The sequence below is a fragment of the Neopsephotus bourkii genome, unplaced genomic scaffold (assembly GCF_033783945.1).
Source record: "Neopsephotus bourkii isolate Nb327-2 ecotype Australia unplaced genomic scaffold, CSIRO-AGI_Nbou_v1 NB_882, whole genome shotgun sequence".
In the NCBI taxonomy this organism is placed as follows: Eukaryota; Metazoa; Chordata; class Aves; order Psittaciformes; family Psittacidae; genus Neopsephotus; species Neopsephotus bourkii.
Window position 1 is genome coordinate 2,363,795 of NW_026901376.1, and position 25,303 is coordinate 2,389,097.

A 25,303-nucleotide genomic window follows, 5' to 3' on the forward strand; every position below is an offset into this window, starting at 1 on the left:
ATTGGTTCTTTCTAGCAAAATTAAGAAAACATTCTGTAACGAATGATGTTGATGATCATTCTTCCAAATAATTTGTGTAAAATCTGTAGATACACTTGTGTCTAAATGTATATGTACACATGTATTTATTTATTTAATGTTTCATAGGCCACGAAGATTTATTGTCCTTGGTAGTAAATATTGACCTTGGATTTATCTCAGTCAGTGTTTACCTCTTAGGCCAATAAATCTTGAGGTTCACCTTAACAGAAGTCAATATCTGCTTAGTGTTCAGCTCCATCATTAATATAAATATTTTAGTGACCTTTGCATGTATTGGTCTATTTTTTAAAGTCAACTTAATGTTACAAATCCTATGGTAGTTTATTTTTCAGATCTGTTTATTCATTTAAGATTTTTTTTAATCACCTGATATTATTGTGGAGGTGTTGCAAAACGTGTGCAGTCCGTTTTTTGAGGGGAATCTCAGGAATGTGAGTGCAAGTTGCGCTTTGAAATGGAGAGGGAGGTGGCCCGTAGTACTGGTGTGTATTTGTGTGGTTCATCATGTATTTACCTACTACCACGGTATAAGCGTTGCTTTGATAGCTGGCTCTTTGCTGGTCTTTTTTCAAGCCATTTATTGTATGAGCAAATCTTTCCAAGATCAAATGTTTGCTTTTCTGTATCTGTCACTGAGTTTAGGGTTAGCATGGACCTTTTGACCACCTAGTCTGACCTTCTTATCTCCTGCCATCTTTATCTCCTCTATTTAAGAAACACTTTTTACCTCCTTCTTCCTCCTTTCTTTTGGCCCTCACCAAGATTAAATTTCTCTACAGTGTTCTACTAAATTGCATTTGATTAAGTATGATAACATCTCAGTCTAGATTCATACTGAAGTGTCCCAAAGTCTGGAGTGTTGCTTTGAGAGTTGCTGAAGGCTGTCACCCCTACCCGCGCACAGACATTGCCCTTTCCTGACTGTATACTTAAGACATAAGCATTGTGTCTAAATGTTATCTCAAGGCATTCAGCCATGGGTGAGGTCCCTCCTGATGCCCTCCCCCTAAGAACTGAGGTGCAAAATGGAGTTTAAACAGCTATGACCTTCTTCCACCTCCTCTGGCCACAGGAACATGTAAAGGAAGCATCTGATGTGGGTCTACAAGTTGTGAAGCTCTCTGTTTAAAATAAAGCAGCGTGAAGGATCCAGGGCAGTTACTTAATTCATGCACTAAGATTGAATTTTTCCTTGTTATTATTATTCCACTACAAAGCACATCCATAATACTCGTGATTACAAGCCACTTCACCAGCTCAGATAAGAGAGATGTTCTTCATCCCAGAACATTCTCACTCCAAATCTCTCATCTGCCACCCCCTTTTTGTTAAATTACTCCTTTTATTTCGAGTGCTGACTGCTCACATGGATAAAAGCTTGCAGGGTTAAACCCTTTGTGAGTCTATAGAAAATGTTCTGTGAACGTGGAGAGGTTTCTATTATTCATTATAAAGGTGCTGTCGGGGTAAATGGTTTAAAAACATGCTATGGAGAATTCTGATCCCTGTCACATGAAACGGCATAAATGTCAGAGCAGGGATTTATATGAATATTCCTTGAAGAGAAGCAAAGGCAAGGAATTAGTTGTTCTCTTGTCCTTTTTATTCCCTTTAATTGGATTTAAGTGGGCTTTAATACAGAAATTTCTTCTTTATTTCTCTATTGTATTATGGAATTTCATATCAACATGAATAAAGCCTGCTTGCCCTACATTAAAAACATATTCAAACCAGTGGAGATAAGTTTCTTAAACACCAAAATCTTCTGGTTTTTTTTTAATGTTTTTTAAACTTAACCTAAATCAGTTTGCAGCTTACATATAGAGTATTTTAAGGTGCTGGTGTTGGAGCAGTTCACAGCAGTGTAATCAGCCAGGATTCCAGATTTGGAACAATTACACTTGCTGATACGTCAAGCCTTCGAAAGAAGGAACTCTGAAACATTCTTGTGGGTTTTGGTTGTTTTTGTCAGAGGGCTCTGTATGCTACAGGCCATATCATAGCTGGTTTATGCACAAGACCTGATAGAGCAAGTACAGCACTTGGCTGGTTTTCGGTGCATGCCTCAAAGTCAGACTGAAGAGCAGCTTACTGTTGTCAACATTTGATTCATAGAGTTGTGTAAATGGGCAAAAAATTCCTTTCTGTCATGCCAGAGGCCAAATTAAACAGAAATCTGTAAACTGGGAGGGTTAGTTAGCTGGGAGGAAGCAACATGAGTCGTGTGATAATATACTTCTGCAAGCTTTTTGTGCAGTTTGTTTTGAGGCTGAGTTTATCCTAGTTTATTTAATGCCATAAAATGTAATTCTTCCCACTTAAAAATGATACCGGTGTGAAAGCAAACACAGGGTTAGCAGAGCCAAGCAAAAGGTGTTTGAAGGTTTGGACTAAGAGCGAATGCAAATGGCTGTGGTAATACTGATCCACCAGCCTGCCCGACGAATTCTTCATGTTCCTTTTCAACGAGGCATTTAAAAAATGTACTGCAAATATGCAGGAAGGCATACACAACACTGCTTTTTCCCCTCTCCCATCCCAGCAATGCTAATGAAAGCCCAACATAGCTTAGATTTCCAGATTTGCTATCACTGTGGAAAGATAAAAGTAGACCTGTGAACGTTACAGTGCAGAATTTAACGTTGAGCTCTCTTCATTTTTTTCTTGTTTGCAGTAGAATACAGAATAAAGAGATTAGGGCCATGTTTGCTAGACAGGTTTTTAAACCACAGCAAACTGCTGGGAATTAGCGTTGTGAGGCTGGAAATAGCAGGTGTTGTTGCCAGTATTGCTGTGTGTCTTCAAGGTGGCTTTGACGTACATCTTACTGGTTAGGGAAGTCTGAGAAAGAAAAATATTAAGAAAGATGGAACAAAGTAATATAACTACATCTGAATTTATTTACGTAGGTATGAAGAAAGCGTGCCCTTAGGCCTGTGTTTGTACATCTATAGATTTGAACAGCTTTCCATGCTTACAAAGGTTTCCTTTCCTTCAAACCCCTGCAAATAGAGATCAATGAAGAAAAAGTGCATGTATCATCTGATTTAATTGACCTCTGTTTTCGTCTTCTTTGAATTAGTGGAGCTGTAAAAAAACGAAGTTGCTTAATTGTGAAAGTTCGCTAAAAAGCGCCTGCAGAAGAAGTATGTATTGTCTTGGGAAATTTTATCTCTAGTTCGTTTTATTGTAAAAGATTCTATCTCAGAAATGCTGTGAATCAGAGATGAAGGGGAGTAATGATGAACTTAAGGAAAACATAAGGAAAATGTGTGGGTGTATGAGTTTGCACATGTCTGTAAGCTATAATAGATATGCAAATAGAAAAGCAAGTGCTTGTGGACATGTGGTTTTGTGTCAGCTTTGAATTTTATTCATCAGCTCTTTAACACTAGATTTACACACTTTTAAAAACCCATTCTGACTCATTCTAGAGAACCTTTATCAGCTGTCTTATAATGATTTCATTTACTGATCCAATTATACACGAAATTGAATCCTATCCATTAACACAGGTTAAAGTGTTTTTATTATACGCAGCTGTTTGATATCTCCAGGTGTGGGAGCACACAACAAGGATGGAAATTAATTAAGCAAGATGTGGGAGATGGTTGCAGCCGTATGTTATGTGCTTGTCAGCCAGAGGAGATGCATGTCAAACACTGCTTGATTAGTTGCAGCATGCGTTCCTCTGCCTCGCAGCCAGCATGCAGCTGAGTGACTTGGGAGCCTCAGTTCTGCAGGGCCTTGGCTTCAGTCTCTAATCACTTCTGAGCTTTCCCAGTGGCTCTAGATATTGATACACACATTATCAATTATACAGAACTACCGTAGGAGTTTCCTGATGTACAAAACTCTTTTGCATCAACATGACTAAAAAACCCCTCTAAATGTGTTTATATTGAGCACCTTGTAAGTCTTTAGCATCGTGTTATTCTTTAGCACTGGAATCTTTATCGTTCTTGCAGTATCCTGGTCTTTCTGCTAATGGCAAGGGCAACCAGGGATAGAAGGGAAAAGATTTTAACCTCATACCTGATAATTCTTATCTATTTTTGTGCTGATATAGTTGTCAGGCACAGGTGCTCTCTTGTGGCACTCAAGCCTTTCTTCTAGGTGCAGGAGCTGTAGTCATAAAAATAGCATGTAGGAGCAGTAAGTATATGGTTTGAAGGAGCAATCATAATTATCAAATGCACTTAATTTTCCCCTATTTATAGAAAACTGTTAGAAGTGATTCTTGCACAGAGGGGAAAAAAAAAGTAAACTTGAAGGAAAATAATGAAAATGAATGAATAATGTGTTCATGTCCAAGTTCAGTGACCACAACAGTTTGCTTGTAAATATGTTCTGAATAGAAAAATTGGGTGAATTATTAGAATAAAACTTTTTCTAGCAACAGCTTTCAGATAATAGGGATGTAAAAATTCAGAAACTTACGTAATTTCATTTTTATGAAAGAATGTCCTCTGTCTGAATGTCAGAACAAAAAATGTATTACTGGATTTCTTTCACTGCACAATGTGAACAGTAATGCAAGGTGCATGGCACGGTTTAGTTCATATTTACTTATGTACATATGAAATACAATTTGTTATATTCCATTATTTAAAAGCATAGAATCAGAGAATAGTTAAGGTTGGAAAGGACCTTAATAATGTCCTATATCTCTATATAGGAATATCCCTAGGGATATATATCCTATGTCCATATGGTGAGGGACATCTCCATCATATGCCCTGAGAGATTGCATAATAGTGCATTTATAACTGCACCCTCCCAGGAGTTCTTTAAATCTCAGCGTATATTATTATATTTTCAAAGAACTTCAACTGTAGTAATCATGAAAGTGGGACAGGGTGACCAGTGATCTATATCAGTGCCAGGTACGAAGGACCTGATTACTAAAGTGAGTAGTATGAGTAGTGCATAGTGACTCTCTAGCTTCATTGGGATAGTCCAGAAGAGGGAGCTTGAAATTAAAGAGTGAAGAGATTTAAAAGTACCAGAAGGAATAAATTGTTCAAATATGGGAACTTTGTTATAGTCGCCCTTTATCACTGGTGGAATTTGCTTCATATTAAGAATGACATAGTTTTGGGATCATAATTATTCTTGTGGTGGTGTGTTTCTGTCCCATCTGAAGCAATTTTCTTTTGGCTATAGAGTTACGATACTTATTTTTTTTCAGCATGGCATTTGCCTTCGCTTTTCCATGATGGACTTTTCCATAACATTTGAGAAAATGAGAAGTAATTGTGTGGAAAATTTAAATAGTATATAGTCATCTGTGACTGGGCCATCGTTCTCTTCAGTCAGCATAAAATACACCAACCTCATTTTGGTGATGCTGGGGATGAATTTGGCTCACTTTATCTGAAGTACATAGTTTGTCATTGTCTAAGTGTTTCCCTGAGTCACTTCTACAATGCCAATTCATACCTGTAATGACTTTGACTTCATTACAATGCCCTTCTGTGCTTCTAATAATAATATATTTGGAGCTTTCTCAAAGTAAAAGCTTCAGTAGGGTATGCTTGCAGCAATGCTGTATTCTTACAGTATATAACCTCCATAAATGTCTCTGTATTGAATTAGAGTCCAGTACCTGCTGGCTAAGGAAAATGTTCCTAACCACTATACTTACTAAACCAGAAAGAAGGCTCTGCAGTCTAGTATGTGTGTTTCTCTGTGTGTGTATATATATATTTGTACATCATAACTAAGTAGGAAGTGTATTTTATTGACCCAAGTTTCTGGGTTTTTTATTTCTGCTGTTGTTGCTGTTGTTCGCTTGTTTTTTGTGGTTTTTTTCTTTGTTTGATTTCCTTTTGGCATTTAATTTTCCCCCCATTTTGAATCTTAGTTCCAGCCTGGAAATCTAGAGAATGCTCACACACAGGAAACAAGCAAACAAATATGATGAAGTTCAACTAGAATATCGTTTTCAACAATGCCTTATTTTGCTTTTAACCTTTTACTAAGAAACTTAATTTTGAAGTCATTTCATAGTGAAAAGTAGATCCTCTGAAGATATCACAGTAGGACATTTAGATGTTTTGAAACTTTTAAAACGTTTTAAATGGAAATGACATCAGCCATTTTCCACAGGAATATTCAGTTTCAACAAACTGCTGTTTTCCCCCCAGAAAACATGTTACCCAATTTCTAATCAAGGCCTCCTGATATGCACAGACTGTGCTTATGAGCGGTGGTTATTAGTGATGTGAAGTTGGGACAGAGTCCCGTTGCAGTTTTTCATGCAGAAGCCCACAGATATTCCAACATCAGTGCACAGAGAGCATATTTTCCATGCATTATGCATGGGATTTCCTCCAGCTGGCCTCCTGACTCACACTCCCCTGCCTCCCCCATGTCTGCGGCTGAGCACAGCACTGACCACCTCATTTCTCCCACTGGGACAAGCTTGGTCCCAAACCCTGTGCTCCCAGCAGGTGGAAGGGACTTCCAGACATCTCTATTTCTACCTCCTGCTTAAAGCGAGTTTGGTTAGGGTTGGCTGCTCTAACCAAGAGCCTTGCCCAGTTAAGTTTGGAAACAGTCCCCTTCCCTGGGCCCCTCTTCCAGGGCTTGGCCACCCTCATAGTGAGTTTTTTCTTTCTCTTTATATCAGGTGGTGATTTCCTCTGTTCCCACTTGTGTCTGTTGCCTTGTGTCCTTCTGCTGTGTATCTCTACGAAAAGCCTGGCTCTGTCTTCCCTACACCCTCCCATTAAGCACTTATAGTCAGCAATAAGATCTCCCCGGTTGTCTTTTTGTAAGAGAATAAACAGTTCTCCCACCTTCTCTTCATCTTCTGTATGCTCCAGGCTCTGGACCATTTTGGTGTCCACTGTGGACTTGCTCCAGTTTATTAGTGTATTTTTTGTATGACGAAGCCCCAAACTGGACAGGATACTCTAAGCTGTTTTACAATGGCTAAGCAGAGGGAAATAATTCCTTCAGCCTGTTGGCTGCACTCCTTTTGGTACAGCCCAGCATGCTGTTGTCCTTGAACTGCAAACTATGAAAACCTGTGAACCTGGTCTGCTGTGAAAGGCTTTGGAAAGCTGCCCTGTGTTCAGCTGGGTCTGTTAGAAGGGGTGCTGTGTGGCTGCAGCCTGGCATTAGACGCAGTGTGGTATGTGGTTTAACATGCTCATTGTGTAGGGTTCTTGATCTCCCAGCATCTATCACATGCCTTGCCACAGGGCTTTTTCTGCAAACAGACTGGTGGGTCTGGAACTGGGACTAGCTGAAGGAAGCATGGTCTTCCCTCAACATTGTGAAAGATTAGGTAGAGATGATAGCACGTTGCATTTCCACACTTGGACAAGCATGGTACAGCCAAGGTCTTGGCTGCATGACTTCAGTGGCATGATGCTTCTGTGGGGTGAACAGAACAAAAGGAGGCCAAGACAAAAGCAGTGGGGGATAGACTGTGGGATTAGACCTTATCTTTCTTGATGCAAAAGACTTAGCCCCTTTTCTTATCTCTTACTGCAGTAGGTAATGGCAGATGGTTTTCCAGATGAAGATCCCCGCAGAAACTCTTTCATGGACATGTAGATGCATAAAGTTTGTAAAATGAATTGATGCTCTGGTTTATAAAGTTGCATTAGGCTCATTTAACACAATAATTACTAATATAAAAGGACTTCATAGAACAGTAAAAATGGAAATACTCCACAGAAATAGAAGATGACAATATTTGATTTCTTTCTGTTTCACATGTCTGTTAGTTATGTGAACTTGTGACTTAATAAATGTTATGGAATTAGACATGGGCTTTAATGTTAACCTGCCTTTTACAGTGTCTTCGCACGTCTGATTTCAAACACTTTTATGGTCATTATAATAAAATTAATGCATGTTTTAATTGTAATAATAACAAAACATTGCTCATTATAATGAAGTAATTAAATATTCTCAATTGCTAATAGCTTTGTATGTTGCTATAATTCATTTGTTGGTGGCCTAACAGGAAAACAAATTAACAGGAGTAGATGGGTAATGTTTTTGTTAAGGCTTCATTACTGACTCTATTAGGTACATGCCTGTGACACCACATACTCGATTATAGCAATTTGAAGCTCGGGGCTGTTCATTTTAAATACCTCTATAAAGGAATCTTATTTTACCTGGGTGCATTGTTGTTTTTTTCTCAGTAGTCAGTAAATAATAATAGTTTCTGGGTGGTTTAAGTATTGTACATCAGCAAGGACATGCAGCATTCCTAGGAGCAGGCAGTATGGATTGAAACCTTATACTCACACATGCATCGACTATTGTATTTTGTTCAGTGGTCAAGTATTGAATTTATGCCTTCATTATGCAGAAGGTTTAAATTTTGTGCTGTTAATCCTTACAGGGCAGGAGAAGCAGTTGTTAGAACGATTGCTAGAAAGTTGTTACCTTTTCAGGAAATGAATCATAAGAAACTCTTAGACACAGACAAGAAGAGAACCCCCAACTTCAGAATTCTCAAAACAATACCCAGATAATAAGAGGTACAGCTAAAGAAAGGTGGAGTTACTATTAACTGTGGTTACTAAACTTCAAAGGTATGTAAGTAGGAAAGGTTTAAAATGGTGGAATCCTCCTGCTAGGGCAGACTCAATCCAAGAAAATGTGTGTCTTCTGTTGAATTATGCCAGAGCAGCTACATATCTTTTAAAGCTATCCTCAACAATGCAGGCTTTGCTTTGTTTTGCTAGAGAGATAGCAAAGGAAGAAATAACTCTGTGTAGCACACCCACTGAAGGCTTTCTGAGTCTGCCTGCACAATGACATTGTTCTGATTGAACTCTTGACAAATTATAACCTGCAGGTATAATGAGGATTTTCCATTTTTGCCTAACACGTATACATTTTGTCTCTTCCATTTTTCCTTTCCTGCAATGCATTCAGCAGAGCGAGGGCTGGAAAGAAATCTGATTGTGAAACTGATAAATTGTCTTACATAGTTTCCCTATTTTGGCCATTGCCATGGTCTGGTTCTGAAAGTGCTTGGAATCCTCCTTCTCTCGTTTTGTTTTAACAAGCTCATTCTCAGTTGCCCATTGCCAGTGCTGTGTTACCTACAGTGCACATTATTTTTTGGTCTATCTTGTATTCTGTGTCGACTGTAAGCAGGTGTAAAAGCAGGTGAGGTGATTTATTTTTATCACTCCTTCTCATGAGAAAGAGAACCCCTTGGCCCTGGCCTCTCTGCTGGCTTCCTCATAGCACAGGCATTTGCATCTTGGCAAAAAGGGTCTATAAAATGCTACTGAATTAAATCAGCAAAGTGTTTCATCATGTTTATTTTGCAATCACTGTGATTGACTCTTTGCTGGTCTAAATGGCTGCAGTCTCATTTATTCCAGTGGAGTTTTCTTTGCATGAAAAGGGAATTGGTTCAACCCAGAGAGGTGGTCAGAATCATGATGGATGACAGGCAACCGCAGATCAGCCCCTGTGATTTCAGATCTGATTGCAGTTGTCTGCAGTTCTGCTGTAACACTCATGGAAGACACTTTATGTGTTAAAACTTGCTTCAAGCCTTTGATATCTTTGACCTTTTAAAAACCCTCTCTTTTAAATTTTGATATTCTTTAAGAAGACAGATGGTATTTTTGATTGAATTGATAGAGATTTCATGTCTAAACACATTTCTTAGTTTCATTTTGTTGGACTAGTTAACTGCTCTCTGTATGTTCTTATGCGCTTATGCGCTATATGCCGCTTAATCTTCTAATTTGGTTTTGAATGATAACTATCAAAAGGTTACAAAGAATTAAATATGCAGAAATCCCCCTGGAAAACATTAGTAATGTCCTGCTAGTGTTCCCCTTTGGATCCAAATTCAGGTACCTACAGTCCCACGTACAGCTTCACTTCCAAGCCAGAAATTGCCCCTGATACCTTCTGATTGGAGTTTGACTCCAAGTACCCTGAGTAGCCGGATAAGGTAGGGAAGCTGTGAAAAAATTGCAAAGCCTCTAAAGCTTTGGCTCTGGAGAGGGTGAGAAAGAGTCCTCCAAGTACTGATGCAGTGCTTACCACATGCTAGGTGCAGTGCATCTGTCCTGGCTGCAGTCTCATGAAACAGCAGCTGAAGTACCAGAACTGGTGTGCTGTTTTCTTCTTCTTCCATTACCTGAGGAAGGCATCTAGAAACAGGGCAAATGATGCATTTTCAACAAAATAAAGAAAACTCTCTGAGCACTTCCCATTTACAGCACAATCATAAAACCCCCTGGCAAAACCCCAAACCATTCCCATACCAATTCAGCACACAGCATTGCTAGAATGGTCAGTGTCGGTAGTGAAATAGCTGATGCATGGACAGGAAACAGAGGCTGCTGTGTTCTTAGTGCTGCAACTCGGACAGAAGATGAAGTCATGGTAGTTCAACATTTGGTGAAGACTTAACTACTGATTTTCTGGCTTTCTATTTATGCTGGAATAAAACCTTGGGAAAAAAAAAAGTTTGAAAGAAATTTTGGTTGTTAGAAATGTGTTTGTGTGTGTTTGGCCCTAATTATTTAGCAAAACCTTCAAACCCAAGAAATACAACTGCCTGCTTTTGCAGAGCTGTAGGAGAACATAGCTACAGTCTTTGCTTGGTGGTGAGATGGTTGCAGCAGTGTACTTGTAAGGGCTTATTTTTACTGTAATGGTCAGAGAATGATTTTGAATGTCTTACAAACAGGCACATGGCACAGGAAAAAAACAACAGGACATGTTTTTTACCTTGGCCGTATTGTTTCTGCCTTTAGCAAGTGCCACTTCTTAGCTTATTCAGTATTTAAGGCTTGTTTTCTCTACGTAGTACAGACCTAAGAGACATGGCTGAAACTGAATATGGAGCATCAGACTTTTACTGGGGAGGTGTAAAATGCATCTGGTTATTGTGGTTTCAGATTTGGGCTTGGGTCAGGAACAAACTTTCTAAATTTTCAAAGTATTTTGGTATACTGATGTGTGTGACATTCTTGTGCTTATTTGGGATGCTGAGGATAAATGCAGTAAGAAAAAATTCTGGATTTTATACTTAGTCTGAATGAAGTCAAAAGCCAGATTTCATACAGGGATATCAAGCATTTGGCACTTTAGGAGATGATATTTCTAGAAGGGTGGTTTTCTTTGGTGGTATTCTGAATGTCCCAGTTCTTGGCTGCCAGGCTTGTAGGTTGAGAAACTGCCTGCTGATCCATATCATCTGAGATCTGAGTCCATTTAGTGAATCTCAAATTGAGCATCCAAAAGCAGAAACATTCTGACTCATCATCACTGTGAGAGATCTTGGCCTAACCATGTCAATTAAGAACGGTAGGTCCCTAGTAGAAAAGAAACTTGACAGTGTGTTTCCAGTGACAGCCATGATATTATTGGTCACTTACATTATGGAATCATAGAATCAACCAAGTTGGAAAAGACCTTTAAGATCATCACATCCAACCATTCCCCAGCACTGCCAAGGCCACCACTAACCCATGGCACTGAGTGCCTCATCTGCACGGTGTGTGAACACTTCAGGGACGGCGATTCCAGCACTGCCCTGGGCAGCCTGTTCCAATGGCTGAGCACCCTTTGGGGAAGGAATAGTTCCTCATCTCCATATAAACCTCCCCTGGTGTATCTTGAGGTCATTTCCTCTTGTCATGTCCCTTGTTCCTTGGGAACAGAGACCATTTATCAAAGATATGCCCTTGTTTCACTTTGGAGATGTAAATTAACATCACTGTGACTTCAGGTACCTTGTGTGTCTGTGTGTTCATATTTTAGACTAATGTTTCATGATATGTCCTTCAAAGGTCTCATTAAACTCTTGGTCTAATAAGATTAAGACTGCTAAAGCACAACATATATGGGGTGCTAGAATATTTACACTAATATTCTGCTACACTGCTACACAGCAGAATATCAGTGTAAAAGTGCTGTTGCAGCTAATAGACTTCAGCTTCAATGCATTGTCAGCTGGAAGTTGTAGTCTGTGAAAGAGTCTTTTTTTGATAAAACTAAAAGGTGTTGTAGAAGTGAAATGTGAACATTTTGGACAAGTGTGCAGTGCTATGCATAATTTATTGGGCACTGTTTGTACAGTCAATTGTTGAGTTATAAATAAAATATAGCCTTAGAACAAAGGTGAAAGGGTAAAACTGTGGGTAGTTATTTCCTCTGTATTTCTATTACAAAAAAATAGAAAGAAAAGGTTTCCAAGTTTGTTCAGTGACATTTTGGTTTCGTTATTGATATTCACAGTGTTGTGCCTATTTTTGGGTGTATCGCATTGAAGACTTTCTGCTCTGCCATGCAGAGTGCCTTTTCCTCCAAGAAAATCTGCAGGCTGCAGGACTGTTCTTGAAGTTCAGTGAGTGGCCAAGGCACAGCCAAGGGGAAACCACAGGGAGGCAAATGAGCCTCTGCATACTGAATTTCCAGGTCCAAGAGCTACTGAAGAACAAACAGCTTGACTTGTCTCATCGACATAAGGGCCTTTGGTGTCTTGTTCCAGTTCACCACCTACCATCATGGTAGCTTCCTCCATCCCACCTGAAGCTCAGCTCCCATTTCTTTTAGGTAGAGGGCACTGAGGGTTGGTATAGAAAGCAGCTCCACAGCCTGCACTGGACAGATGCTTCCTGCCAACAGAGAAATCCCTTGAACTGAAGAAATGTTGAACCAATTTAAGATCATTAAAAATGAGTTTAGTGGATTTAAGAATGCAATCTGTATACTCTTCAGAATAATTATAGATCTTTGCATTGGTGCTAAGAATGAGGTGAGAAGGAGGTTTCTTCTTAGAAAGATAGAAGCTCTGAGCAGGCTTTCTGTCCATGGTAGAGGTATTTCCTGAATGTGAGTAGGAACAGCACAGGTGGGCCTAATGAAACAACATTAATTCAGTATATCATTTTATTATAGGTCACAGGCTAAGCATCCCCTGCAGGTACTGTGCAGGAGTGGGAAGTGCTTGGTTTGAAGCCTCCCGGTTCTCCTACGAGTGGTGCTGATGCAGAGCTGCAGTACTCAGCAGAATCATTCTGGCTGCTGAGAACGAAAGACATGACCAATTTGAACTTCAGAGTGAAACATTTCCTAGAACTGAGCCTGAATAAATTCTGGAACAGTTGAACAGGAAATAAGCTAATAATGGGATTTTGCAATATGCATTTCCCATATAAGGCATTGAAATGTAGCATGGGGTTTGTTTGCTGATCTTCTGGCTATTTTGATGTAAATTGGGCTTCATTGTGATTATGAGTACTTTGCTGAAGTGTTTCACCTAGTTGCTGTTATTGGTGGTCCCTGGATGGACCATTCCTACACCTGGCCAGGGAAGAGACTAGTTAACAATTCCTCCTTGCTGCCTTTTGTTTTTGTTGGGGAGCTATTTCCTTTAGCCCTTGAGAGTGATGCATAGGAAGGGGAAGAGAGGTGGGGAGGGCCTGTCTCAGTGCTGTTCATGCTTCTGAAAATAAGTTCCCCCAAATCTGATGTGGGGAAAGGAAGCCCCGGCTCCACGGAGCCTGCTGTCTCCCTCAATAAACAAAGGACTGGATTTGGGCAGTGTGCCCAAAGTGTTGGTGCAGGGTGTGTTCCCGTCCTTACTGCTCTGGCCTTTTAAGGATATGTGACAGTATGCTGGAGACCACAGTAAGGTGTGTAATTCAGCGATGATTAATGAGCACAAGGCTCTTCTGCAGCTTCAATGTTTCTGTAGCATTGGTCAAGTAACTCACTAAGATTTTCAGAGTTTGGCCTCTTCTGCACTGTGAGTGCAATCTCTTGCCAGCTCTTATGCTACATTAATTTAGAGCCATCTACCTTTCCAGATGTGCTCTGTATTATGGAACAGGTTTTCCTTGTAAATGCGAAGCCAGATGTTCAGAAGAGGAGAGCTCCCGTTTAGGCATCTAGCAATTACTGCTGTCACACATACCAATTGCAGCTGCAAACCTGAAATCTGCTTGGACAGTAAAATCCTCAGGCTGGCTAGTTTGTGTAGTGCTATAAGAAGTGGCCTATATGCATATAATTCAGGAGTTCTTTCAAAATAGAATGCACTGAATCATGGTCTCGCTTAGTTTTAAACCCCAGCTTGTGCCTAGCTAGTTATTCTGATTTATTGCCAAGCAGGGGCTCATTTTCCAGTTACAACTAACATTTTCCTGTTCTATTTCTGCAAAATCTGTTAATGAATGCTAAATGAAACAATGAAGGTCTACTGGGTAGATAAGAAGTATGTTTGGTTTATTAATAAATGTTTCTTTTTTTTCCCAGTGACATATTTGATGCCATGTTCCCTGTCACACACATCGCAGGAGAAACAGTCATACAACAGGGTAATCCTTCCTCTCATTTTTTTCCTTATATGTTTGCTAAGGTTGTACAATTCACATCTCCCCATTTGACATTTTACCCTCTTTGCTTAACGGGAAGAATAACCATATTCTCAAAGCATCCCAGTGTGCAGCTGCATCATTAGTTCATGGATGCAGGTCTTTTGGTACATGTGCAGAGGTCTCCTACAAAACCACACTGGTAGGTCCCTGCTACAATTAAATGTAGATAAATAGCACTTCAAATTAAAATGTTCATTCCTTAACTAAAGATAGTCAGGAAGTAAACCACAGCTCAGAATGAATAAGGGTGGCACAGGCTAGCTGACAGTAATTAGAAAATATTTCAGGGTTGTTGGGAATATTCAACACCTCATTTTGCTGTATTGTAGTTATCGCACTTGGCAACTTACCTGCATGCCTGCAGCATGCTGTGGAGGACTTCATTACCCTCAGGCTATATTAAAGCCTCTTGTGTGTTTACACTGAATGAAGTGTTGAATCAATCGAGAGAGATAAATTAATGCAATTGAAAGATACTAATAGGAAGAAATTGTAGTGATGTTTTTATATATGAATGTTAATAGGAAAGGATGTTTCTCTCTATAAGTAATCTGGTATACAAACCTGTGCAAATATGTACAGGATTAAATGTGGAGACGGGAAATTATCGAATAGTTTAGCAGGCCTTCAGGAAACAATCACCTTCTGTATTCTGCTTCCAGGTGATGAAGGAGACAACTTCTATGTGATTGACCAAGGCGAGGTGGATGTAAGTGAACTTTTACAGTGTAGTATTTATTTTGAAGGTTCAGAATAAAATTGTATGCTTTGGAACACAGCTTGGTCTAGCTATGTGCTGTGGTTCTGTCTCCTTTCTTCTTGAAATAGATTTCACAGGATTGATTTCATTACTTTGCTTTTGTTAAGTCATTTGTGCATAATTTTATAATTGGCATGTTTTACATCCTAGCTTATTTGTCCATTCCAAGCAGGAAAATATGGTATCAAACCCAAGTGAATGACATCTTCAGAACCCTAACCACACCTGGAGGTGTGCAGTCTTTGGCAGAGAAGGCCACCATGCTGGAATGCACCTGAGGGTTCAGATCAACCATAAGGAAAATATTTTCTTTAATCAGTTAGCTTAGCTCATACGTTGTTTGTTTTTTTCCCAAATTGAGATACAGCCTCAGGCAGCGAGTTTCATCTTATAAATCTCCATTTGCTTTTAAAATTAGGTCCAAATATATGAACAATGCAGCATATTAATAAAGCAAGGATTATTGTAAGTGTAAAGTGATCTGTTAGACCACAAAATGTTTACAGGAGTATGCAGTGGTTTAATCAGCATGTCTTTGAAAAGAAGCTGCTTTCAGAACCAGCCTTGCAAAAAATCTATTCACCTCTTATCATTTTTACCCCATGTGAAAGTCAGCCTTTTGCACTTTTGCTGCAGGTTCCTAATTTGACTGAATTTTCTGCACACATCTTAACGTATCCAGGTTGTTGGATAGGGCAGGCTTGCTCATTAGCAACATTGCTCTTCAGGTGCCCAGATGAGTTTTGTTTGGCAAACGTAAAGAAGAAAGTGATTTATTTTAAATCTGGGCAGGAGGCATACAGTTATTTTAGTGAAAGTTATTTTTTTTAGCAGTCTGTGTCAGGAGACCATCTAATTGGTATTGTTGGGAATTGAGAAACCTCACATGCTGCCTCTGCCTCTGGAAGTTGCTCCTCAGGAAATCCGTCTGACTCACTGTTCCTATCAGGCATACCTCTCAATAGCAAACACTGCCACATCCACAGGGCCAGAAAATAAAAGAGCAATATTTATAGAACAGTGCTAAAATTTAGTTTTTAAATAATTGGTTAGGGTCTGATTCTGAGCTTAATGAATTCACTGGCTTTGAATCAGACCCACAAACATATGTTGAAGTTACAGATTAATCCTCTTTAAAATTAGTTTGTACTCCCTCAAAACCTTTAGGAAAGCTTTCTTCAGCATTTGGCGTTGGGATACTGGGGGACTGGATGACATCAGAAAGCAGTCTGCAAAACACTTGTAATTAATTGCAAAAAATATAATCTTCCATATGCACATGTTGCTCTTGCAAAGCAGTGACAAAATGCAGCAAATAAATGTCTGTGGCCTCTTCAGCTTGGTTCTGCTTGTAAAACCATTGCACAAAGTGGTCTGTGCATTTTCTGTAAGTGGTGGTTGCCACTAATGGCCAGGGTGGTCATGGCTTGTCAAATGTTGAAAAGGATTTCTTTAGTTACTGTGCTTTCTCTTGGTAAGGTGGTATCATAGTTCTCTTCCCAGGTATACCATGGCATCTACTCAGAAACACTTTTACTGCATCATGTTAGTTGTATTTCAGAGGATCTTCAAGGTTTTATGGAAAGCTGAAATCCTTTCATAAATAATCTCGACCATAAATGGCCCAAGAAGAGACAGATAATTTTTATTGGGTTTTTTTTTTTTTGAGTTCATGAAAGTCTTTTGCAGAATACTCTTCTATTTCCCAGCACAATTCAGGGATCTGTGAAGCTTCTGAGATAGGATCTGGCGTAAAATCTGAAAAACTAATTGGCCTCCGAGTCACTGCATTGCAATTCCATGTTGGCTCTTAAGCTGTATACATGTTTTTGAAAATATTATCCCAGACCAAGCAAAGCACCAGTCCTCCTTTAAGCCCATGAGCAATTCTGATGATTTCAGTGGGACTCACTTTTTTGCTAGGCAAAAAGCATAGTGTACAACTTTGTTTTTATTTATTAGAGTTGAAGACAGAAGGTTTTGGGTTTTTTGTATTCTAAGTAGTTTGCAGTCCTCCAGTCATTTATATATGATATAAGATACACAACTTTTCTGCCTTGTCTTTAAGACTTGCAACAGCAGATTTCCTAAGCAGTGAATGAAATAACTGGGTTTCTTTGAGTATATTTCGTAAGCATTCTCAATCCATGCTCCCCTAATTGCTAAAATCATCTTATAGCTGCTAGGACAGATCAAAATGGACAGATATACAATAACATCATCCTGACACTTCTCAGGCACACATAGGAGAGTTTTCTGACATGACCTGTGGGACAAATACATCCTAACAAGGCTTAAGAGATGTCATTGGGACTGAGCTTATTCCAGGGCCAAGCAAAGCTCCTGACCCTCTAAGTTTTGCAAAACTTTTATGTGACCAGCTCTCACGCTGTTCCACTTCAGCATCCCACTTTCTTCATCCTGCTGCACCTTACTACTCTTCTGGGCATCTCCTCAGCTAGGTGCTCTTTTCTTCCTAAGGTTTTCCCACATCTTCAGCCAAAACACATGCTAAATTCCTTTGCAAGATATTGTGGAAGGCACAAGAAATGTCTGCTCACCCAGGACCAAGTTGCAGCTACACCCAGGTAGCTACAGATGTTACTTACATTAACTGCCTTTGCTGGGAAGCTACAGTGAGGAGAGCCCTTTCTCCCCCCCCCAGAGTATATTCTGCGCCAGGGCAGTTAATGCAGGATAACTTGCTCCTGTGTAAGGCAGCAGCTCTCAGACCCCATGGGTATGTACCACTACACTGTATCTAGTGCTCCCAAGAAAAGAGTTCTTCCATTTTCTGGGCAGCAGTGCTAAAATCCTTATTGTCTGAAGAAAATCCAGACCGCTAGTAAGCGAGCTGCAGTTCATTTAAGCCTTGCCAGATACTTTTTTGGCATGCTTCCACCCTTCCTCAAGAAAAAAAGCAACTTGGAAAGTAGACAATTGACCCTGGGACTTAAAGCCTCAAGCCATTTTCTGCCTACTTCAGCTGGTATTGGCATATGCATGGAGGCTGTTAACCGCTGGCCAGGCTATCTGCCTTCATCATTTACCTGATTTCCACAGAAGTGGTAGGTATTCCAGGACTGGTGGATTCAAGGGGCAAATGTGTACTCTGAACACATCATGACTGATAAGCACCTGGGTTTTCCATATACATGCAAAGATGCACGTAAAGGATGTTGCCACCATAAAATTCCCAACCGCTGGAATAAAGTCATGGCAAAACTGAAAAAAATCAAACATAATCCATCAAGTAACCAAAACCAAACAGAAACCACCAGTGAAGCCAGAATAATAAAATCAGTGTTTGGTGTTTTGAGTTAAAAAAAATGCAACATTTAGAAGTAATTTACTGTTAGAGTTTTGGTATAGGCACCCCAAAGAGTAAGTAAGGGCATTCTAATGTTTTCCCTTAAAAATAATCTGAGTCAAATTAGAGTACAATAGAATATTTTTAAATATATTACGTTATCCTCAACACTTTCTTAGGGTGTAAATAAGCCCCATTAGCATAGAATAAAGTATCTGTAAGTTTTCTTCTTGGTGTTACTATGAACAGCTAAGAAGACTGCAGACAAAGGGAGAAGGGCACAAATTTTCATATGTAAAAGAAAGATTCAGCAATCCATAAGAGGTAGGTCTTGGAGAACCTGGCATTTTCCCTCTCTTGCTGTATATTACAAACCAGGTGTACTTTGACCAAAGCTGGCATTGGATGGGAAAGGATATAGCATTGTCAGTCAGACTCTTCATCATTAGCACTTCAGGGTTGATGAGAATTGTTAACTTCTGACCTGTCCCTGCAGATGGGTGAAGTTTATACTATGTTGATGATGGCATGAGGTTTGAAGTCTTAGAGGTCAGTTGTCTACCGAAAGCTTTTCTGCTCAGACAAATATGAATGTATGCCAAAAAGTAGCTGGCAGAGCTTAAATTATAGTTTCCAATAAAGATGTTGAAAGTACCTGCTAAAGTATGTCTTGCAAAAATCTCTAATCTGTATTTCTAAATATAAAAATGACTTCCTGTTTATTATTTTAATCTTGTAACCTCACATTTTTTGCTTTAAAAAGCACCGTCAACTACCCTTTTAAAACAGATGTAGGGTTTTTTTAGACTCAGCAACTTCCCATTCCATTTAATGTCACAGCAACTTTCTCTACAGTCATTCTCAGGTTTTCTTCATGTAAAACAACAGCAGCCAAACTATAGTATGGTGAAAATCAATATGAAAACTTTTCAGTATTTTCTCTAAGTAGATTCTGTATTTACTGTATAAATCTGTATGTGAATCTGTGCTTGAATATTGTGGACGATTGATAAGATTATCTTTTGAGTGTAGGTCAAATCCTCTTGAAGCCTTTATTCATATATACAAACTATCTAATTCGTGTATACAAAGATGAAATTTAAATGGTGGTTTATGTGAGAATACTGTTGTATTTTAAAAGTAGGTATACTGTATGGTTAGATTTCATACATTGCTTTTGGTTTAAATTCTCCCAGCGTTAATGATCTTTCTGATTTCAGAAGGATGCTTTTTGAAATTTGAAACAGAACATTTTAAAGTTTGGAGGTTTTCAGCTTGAATTTTCAAGGGTTCTCAAGGCAGTTTCCAAGTTCATATATTTCTATTTAAGAACAGCAAATTCATCCTACAAATAAAGCACTGGCTTTATTTGAGAAAACTACCCACATATAAATACCCTTCATGTCTCAGGCTTGCTTTTATTTCCAAGAATAAATAAACCTCATCGTCATTTTTGGATAACAAATATTAAGGCTTGACAAGACACAAAGCACAAATTATTACAAACAGATCCAAGGGAGGGAATTTAAGATCTGAAAGCTGTAATGCCTGGAACAAATTAGATTGTCCACATAGATCACAAAGTGGCAGCAAAAAAAAAAACAACGAACAAGCCCAAAAGCTTAAAGTTAACTTGAAATCAGCAGTACAAAATTAAAGGTAAATTCACTCCAGTCAAGCTCAGAGATAGATCATATCATACCTTCAAAGTGAAGTGGGTGTATTACTGCTCCTGGTAAGGTTACTTTCTGCTTCTCTAGACAACACCAAGATGAGTGAGGCCAAGAGGCATTCTTGATGCATTGAGCATTGTGTGATTCATTGCATTTTCTCTCCTGGTTAGTGCCTATGTATATCACAGCCCATGAAGAAAGGAACTGTTGCTGTTCACAGGAGACTTTTCCCATTTGCCTCCCCCCAGAATAATGAAATGAACCAAGTTATGTGATTTTCAAGCCTGCCAAAACTGCAGGGCTCATACTGCATGGTAGAAAACCATAGAAATCTGAAGTACTTTTGATCTGTGGAAAGAAGGTGGCCCTGATGGCTTGGTCATATTTGGGCACCTCCAGTTCTACACTCCTCTTCAGCTGCACAAAAGAAGAAGGTGCCAGCTGTTACAGAGCTATGATCAGCAGGTTAAGTAACAATTAGGAATAGTTCACTTAGGTACTTACCACTTTCTGAGAGTTCACAAATGCCTAAAACTGCCTGAGCCAAAACCTCAGCCCAGCATTTTCTAGGATAAAGAAGGAGATCATCTGAGCTGCTGCCATATAACATTGGCTTTCATAAGCTGTTCTGAGCCTAAAATAGCTTTACTTCCCACACCTTACAAACAGAGCTACTTTCCTTTCTACTTCTTTTTTAAAAACCTATTTTAAAGGGATTCATAGTGGAGCTGAACTCTATTAAAGGGCAAAATGGCTTTTTAATGTGCTATCAATACACTTCAACTTCATAATGAAGACAAAAGTTGACTTAGGCCTTTTCAGAGAATGAAGTGCAATGGTTTTGCCCCTAGAAAACAACACTTGCTCTCAAGATGTTTTTCTCTTTCGGAGATTGATATTGGAAATGGCATTTTTATTGGGGGAGTGAATGCTGGCCCCAGAGACTGTCAGATCAGTGATTTGGTTTCACCTCTGAGTCCTTTAAACCTGACACCCTTAGGGTGGAGGAATGGCCGTTTGCATAAACTGTTTACAGGAGAGATGGCAGACATGTTTTGGAGTCTAGTCAAGTCAAGTCTAGTCAAGTACGACAGCAAAATTAGAGAAGTCTTAGAGCAGTTTAGTAGGAGCCTCTCTCTGTAATGGCCATGCAACAGTAAATGCCCATCCTTCACTTGCTCTGCCTTGAGTTTTACCAGCATAATGACCCTTTCTGGGCTGCAGTCTTATCATGAATACAGCTTTAAAAGAAATGTCACTATATTGCTTAAAAAATACACGTTGGAATGAGTTTATTTCCCACTTATACTTCAGACCCTTCTGCAATAAGAAAACCTGTGCTTTTCAAGAAAAGAGCATATAGAAACACATGTATTTTTGGTGTGCTGAAAAAGAGTCAAGGATGCAATGCCAGTTGACATGGATGTGGTCCAAAACTCATCTGAATTACTAGATTTTCCACATCACCCCCTGAGGACAGGAGGTACTGTACTGTAGCAAACCCATAGACCCGCCAGTGAAATCCCTACAGAAAGGGACTATCCCAACTTTCAAATAGGCATCTGGACAATTTTTCAATGGATTAACTGAGTTTTAAATATTTCATTCATTGTCACTATGTTACAAGCCTTTCAGAATCTGGATTTTATTCATCCATTTCTCCTGCTTGTCTCACAGAAATAGGTCCAGGAGCCACACACAGTATTACCTGCTTTTTTCACCAGGAAAGTGCTTGGGTTTGCCTGGCTTTTTTAAAAAGTTCTTTTTTTTGCCTTGGTTTTTTTCATCATGAGGAGAATCAAAAGTAGATTCAGTGTTCTGTGAGATTTTCTTTCTGTGGTGAGTGTGAAGGTTTGAAAGGAAACACTGTTGTTATTCTCCTGTGTGGTATTCTCCAATGTGGCATTTGTTCTGTTGTGGTGAAGAAATGAAGCTATAGCCTTTGTGGCTTTAGCTCTTTCTTGGCAGTCTGCTACCACTTGCCTGTTAGGGATTATTTTTACCCTTAATTTTAGCCCTTTGATCCTCAGATGCTCCAGGAACACCAAGAGCCACAACACTGCCTGGAGTTCAGCAGTGATGCTAATACTGCTTCTTTTCAGCTGATACCCAAGAGGTCTCTTGATCGGCTGAAATGCTCCGTGGCCTCATCCATCTCCTACTGAGGCAGCATTTCATTGACCTCAGTAGAAGCTGGATCAGATCTTAACTGAAAATTGCTAAGATAAATTGGGATTGATTCCAGCTGTAGTTTGTAAAACACCTTTTCATCATAAAATGAAGATAGAAGTAAAATTAATACTGACAGTTCGTTGAATTTTGACCCCGGTTCATTTAGTTTGGTCACTGTCTTTTCTCATGCCCAGCTTGAACACAGCTTTAATTCGTGTTTTAAGACGTGCTAGTCTGTTACTCAGTAATTGGTAATAGATTTCTGCTTAGGATAAAAATACTTGTGTATTTTCTTCACAGTATTTGCTTCTCAGAGCTTCCAGACAAATGAAAGTTGTTCTGGTTGGTTTCTACTGTTATCAGTCTGTAACAGATTGGGATATATGCTGCACGGGGTAAATGCACACAGCTCTTCCTACCCTCTAGACTCACAGACACATTAACAGAATGAAGAGGGTTTATTGTGTAGGTTTCTAGCAGCAAGCCTACAAGCAAACTGCAGAATACTCAATCCATATCAGTCTTCAAATACACTATTATGGCTCATGAGCTGTACAGTCCATGAATAGTGAGGAAAATGGAGCCCAGTGGCAGGCACCTGCATGAGTCCCCCTTTCTCCAGTGAAGGTATTACATAGCACTGAAGTTAGACATCATCCTGGAAAAATAGTGATAGTGATACCGATCCAGAGCATGTTTTGAGAGGGTATGTTATCTATATAGGCTGTGGGTCAGATACTGGTTTGTAAGTTCTGTAGAGCTGATGTTAAAGACAGAGGGTAATTCTATATATGGCTTCTCAAGTCCAAAGCACTTCATAGTTTTCACTAAGATAGAAAGAGATCTCAATCATTATATTTAGATTATTATTGGGAGGTTAGGGAAGACAAAAATGTTCCTTTTCAGAAGATGTTTCCCTGTTTTGACTGTTTTACGTTTTGTGGCCATGGTGCTTTTCAGCAAACCTCATTACATATATCAACAAATCTCCTTCCTTTCAAGTTTGACAGTGTTAATAAAAAGCCAAAGTTGTGACAGTTCTGCATGCTGGCTGTCTGAGCCTTGAACACAAGAGGGAAAACATGATGCCAGTTAACCATGGGAGCTGAAAACTGGGAGAGTAAATACAGTCAGTGTACTGAAGCAAGACAACTTGAAATTCTGTTCACAAAGAGGGTTGCTGCCCTCTTTGGGGACTAACTGCGGAAACTATTACACTCTTGTTTTCCTTCTGTGTCTCCAGCATTGACGATTAGAAAGGAAATTACTAATTGCTTTTTAGGTAACTGGCAGTAGGAGGAAAACTGCAAGTCCCCAAACTTGTCTTGTGCCATGGTAGGTTTATGTCAACGGAGAGTGGGTCACCAGCATCGGAGAAGGAGGCAGCTTCGGGGAATTGGCATTGATCTATGGAACACCCCGGGCTGCCACCGTCAAGGCCAAGACAGATCTCAAGCTCTGGGGCATCGACAGAGACAGCTACAGACGCATTTTAATGGTAAGTTTATGGAGAAAGTCTTGTTCATGGAGTTCATATTTTTCACTTTCTTTTGTAGCGCCAGCACTTCCGTGTTCAGAGTACATTGATGAAAGAAGGTTGTATAGTGTGTGTTCCTACATAAAAGAGAGGGGACATGACAATAACATTGGGTAACTAAATTAAGTGAACTGAAGGGAAAGGGGACAAGATTCAGCAGAAAGATGCTGAGTCAGAAATGCAATTGAATAACATTATGTGTAACTACTATATATGAATGAAAATGTCAGGAGGCCTCCGTTACCCACTGAAGCTATGCAGATCTTCTCCTTATCGTGAACCTAAAAATGTTTTTCAGCCCTACCCCTTGCCTTTGAAGTCTTTGTCTGAACTTGTAGTATACCCTTCAAGGCAGGCAATACAAGGTAGATCCATCTCTCAAATAAAAAAGTCTTGGTTGAATTGTGCCCTCCATCTTCATTAGCTAGTACACACGTATCGTAGGATGGTGGCTGCTAATGATTCATTGCTCGGCTCCTTTCAGACTCCCTCATCTCTGCAGCAAAGCTCAACAGACCTTCTGGGCACCTGGGGCATGCCCTAGGTTATGGATTTGTTATTGTTTCTTGAGTTGTTAGATTATAATGGAAACTTTGTCAGATAATTAACTTTAGAAACATCATAACCTTTTTAATGAGTTTGCTTCCGATGTCCATGTGCGTATCTTCCTTCTTCATAAAATATTCCTTTCATTTTGGTAGTTAATAGACATAACCCTGTGTAAATCTTCTTTCTCAGTAGGACTTGTCTCCAAAAGTGCATTGTTTCATTCTGATCTGAAGGAAATTACACTGCTCTGAGAAAGATAAAGGATTATGCATTTTGAAATCACCTGTATTTCTAGTGCATATCATGGATAAGATAAATAGCAGGAGAATTGAGTAGATTTTACACTTAAATGATTAGTTCTTAAGCAATAGACTGTAAGACTGATCTTTATTTATTCTGTGTGATAACTGCTGGATGTCTGTATGAAGCATTGCTGGTTTTCACTCTTTATTTCATAGGTTGAGTTCTGTATCACATAAATGAACATCACACTGACATGTAGGAGAGTAAGTTGGATTGATTTTACTCCATCCCAAAATTTTCAGGTTGATTGCTCCAAGACAAAATACACTAAAGTGTACTGTCTTCTCTCTTGTGGATAAGCAGGATGAATAGTTTTGAATGCTTCCCAGTGCAGGGAAGCAGGCAGTAGTAACTGAGACCTTTCTGCAAGGTATTTCTTAAACAGAGAGTATGAGTATTTCCTAACAGACTTACGAGACACACTCAGCTTATTTGTCCCATGTCCTGCACAGATGCAGTGGAGGGGTGTCTGGAGTAACTAGTCTGATGAATGAACCTGCATGCTGCAAGGAAGAAACCCAAGGTATAAAAGAAGGAATGTAGGAGCAATAAATGTTGGGGCAA

At 39.4% G+C, this 25,303-nt stretch overlaps 1 protein-coding gene across 2 annotated transcripts in view; it reads left to right on the forward strand.

The window, feature by feature from the left end:
* The window catches only part of PRKAR1B (protein kinase cAMP-dependent type I regulatory subunit beta), a 103,723-nt gene that overhangs the window by 46,919 nt on the left and 31,501 nt on the right, over nt 1-25,303 (forward strand). For both annotated transcript variants that reach the window (XM_061357071.1, XM_061357070.1), the window contains exons 5-7: nt 14,314-14,375; nt 15,098-15,144; nt 23,690-23,848. In XM_061357071.1, coding sequence (XP_061213055.1) covers nt 14,314-14,375; nt 15,098-15,144; nt 23,690-23,848 — 268 coding nt within the window. The remainder of the gene's footprint in view (nt 1-14,313; nt 14,376-15,097; nt 15,145-23,689; nt 23,849-25,303) is intronic.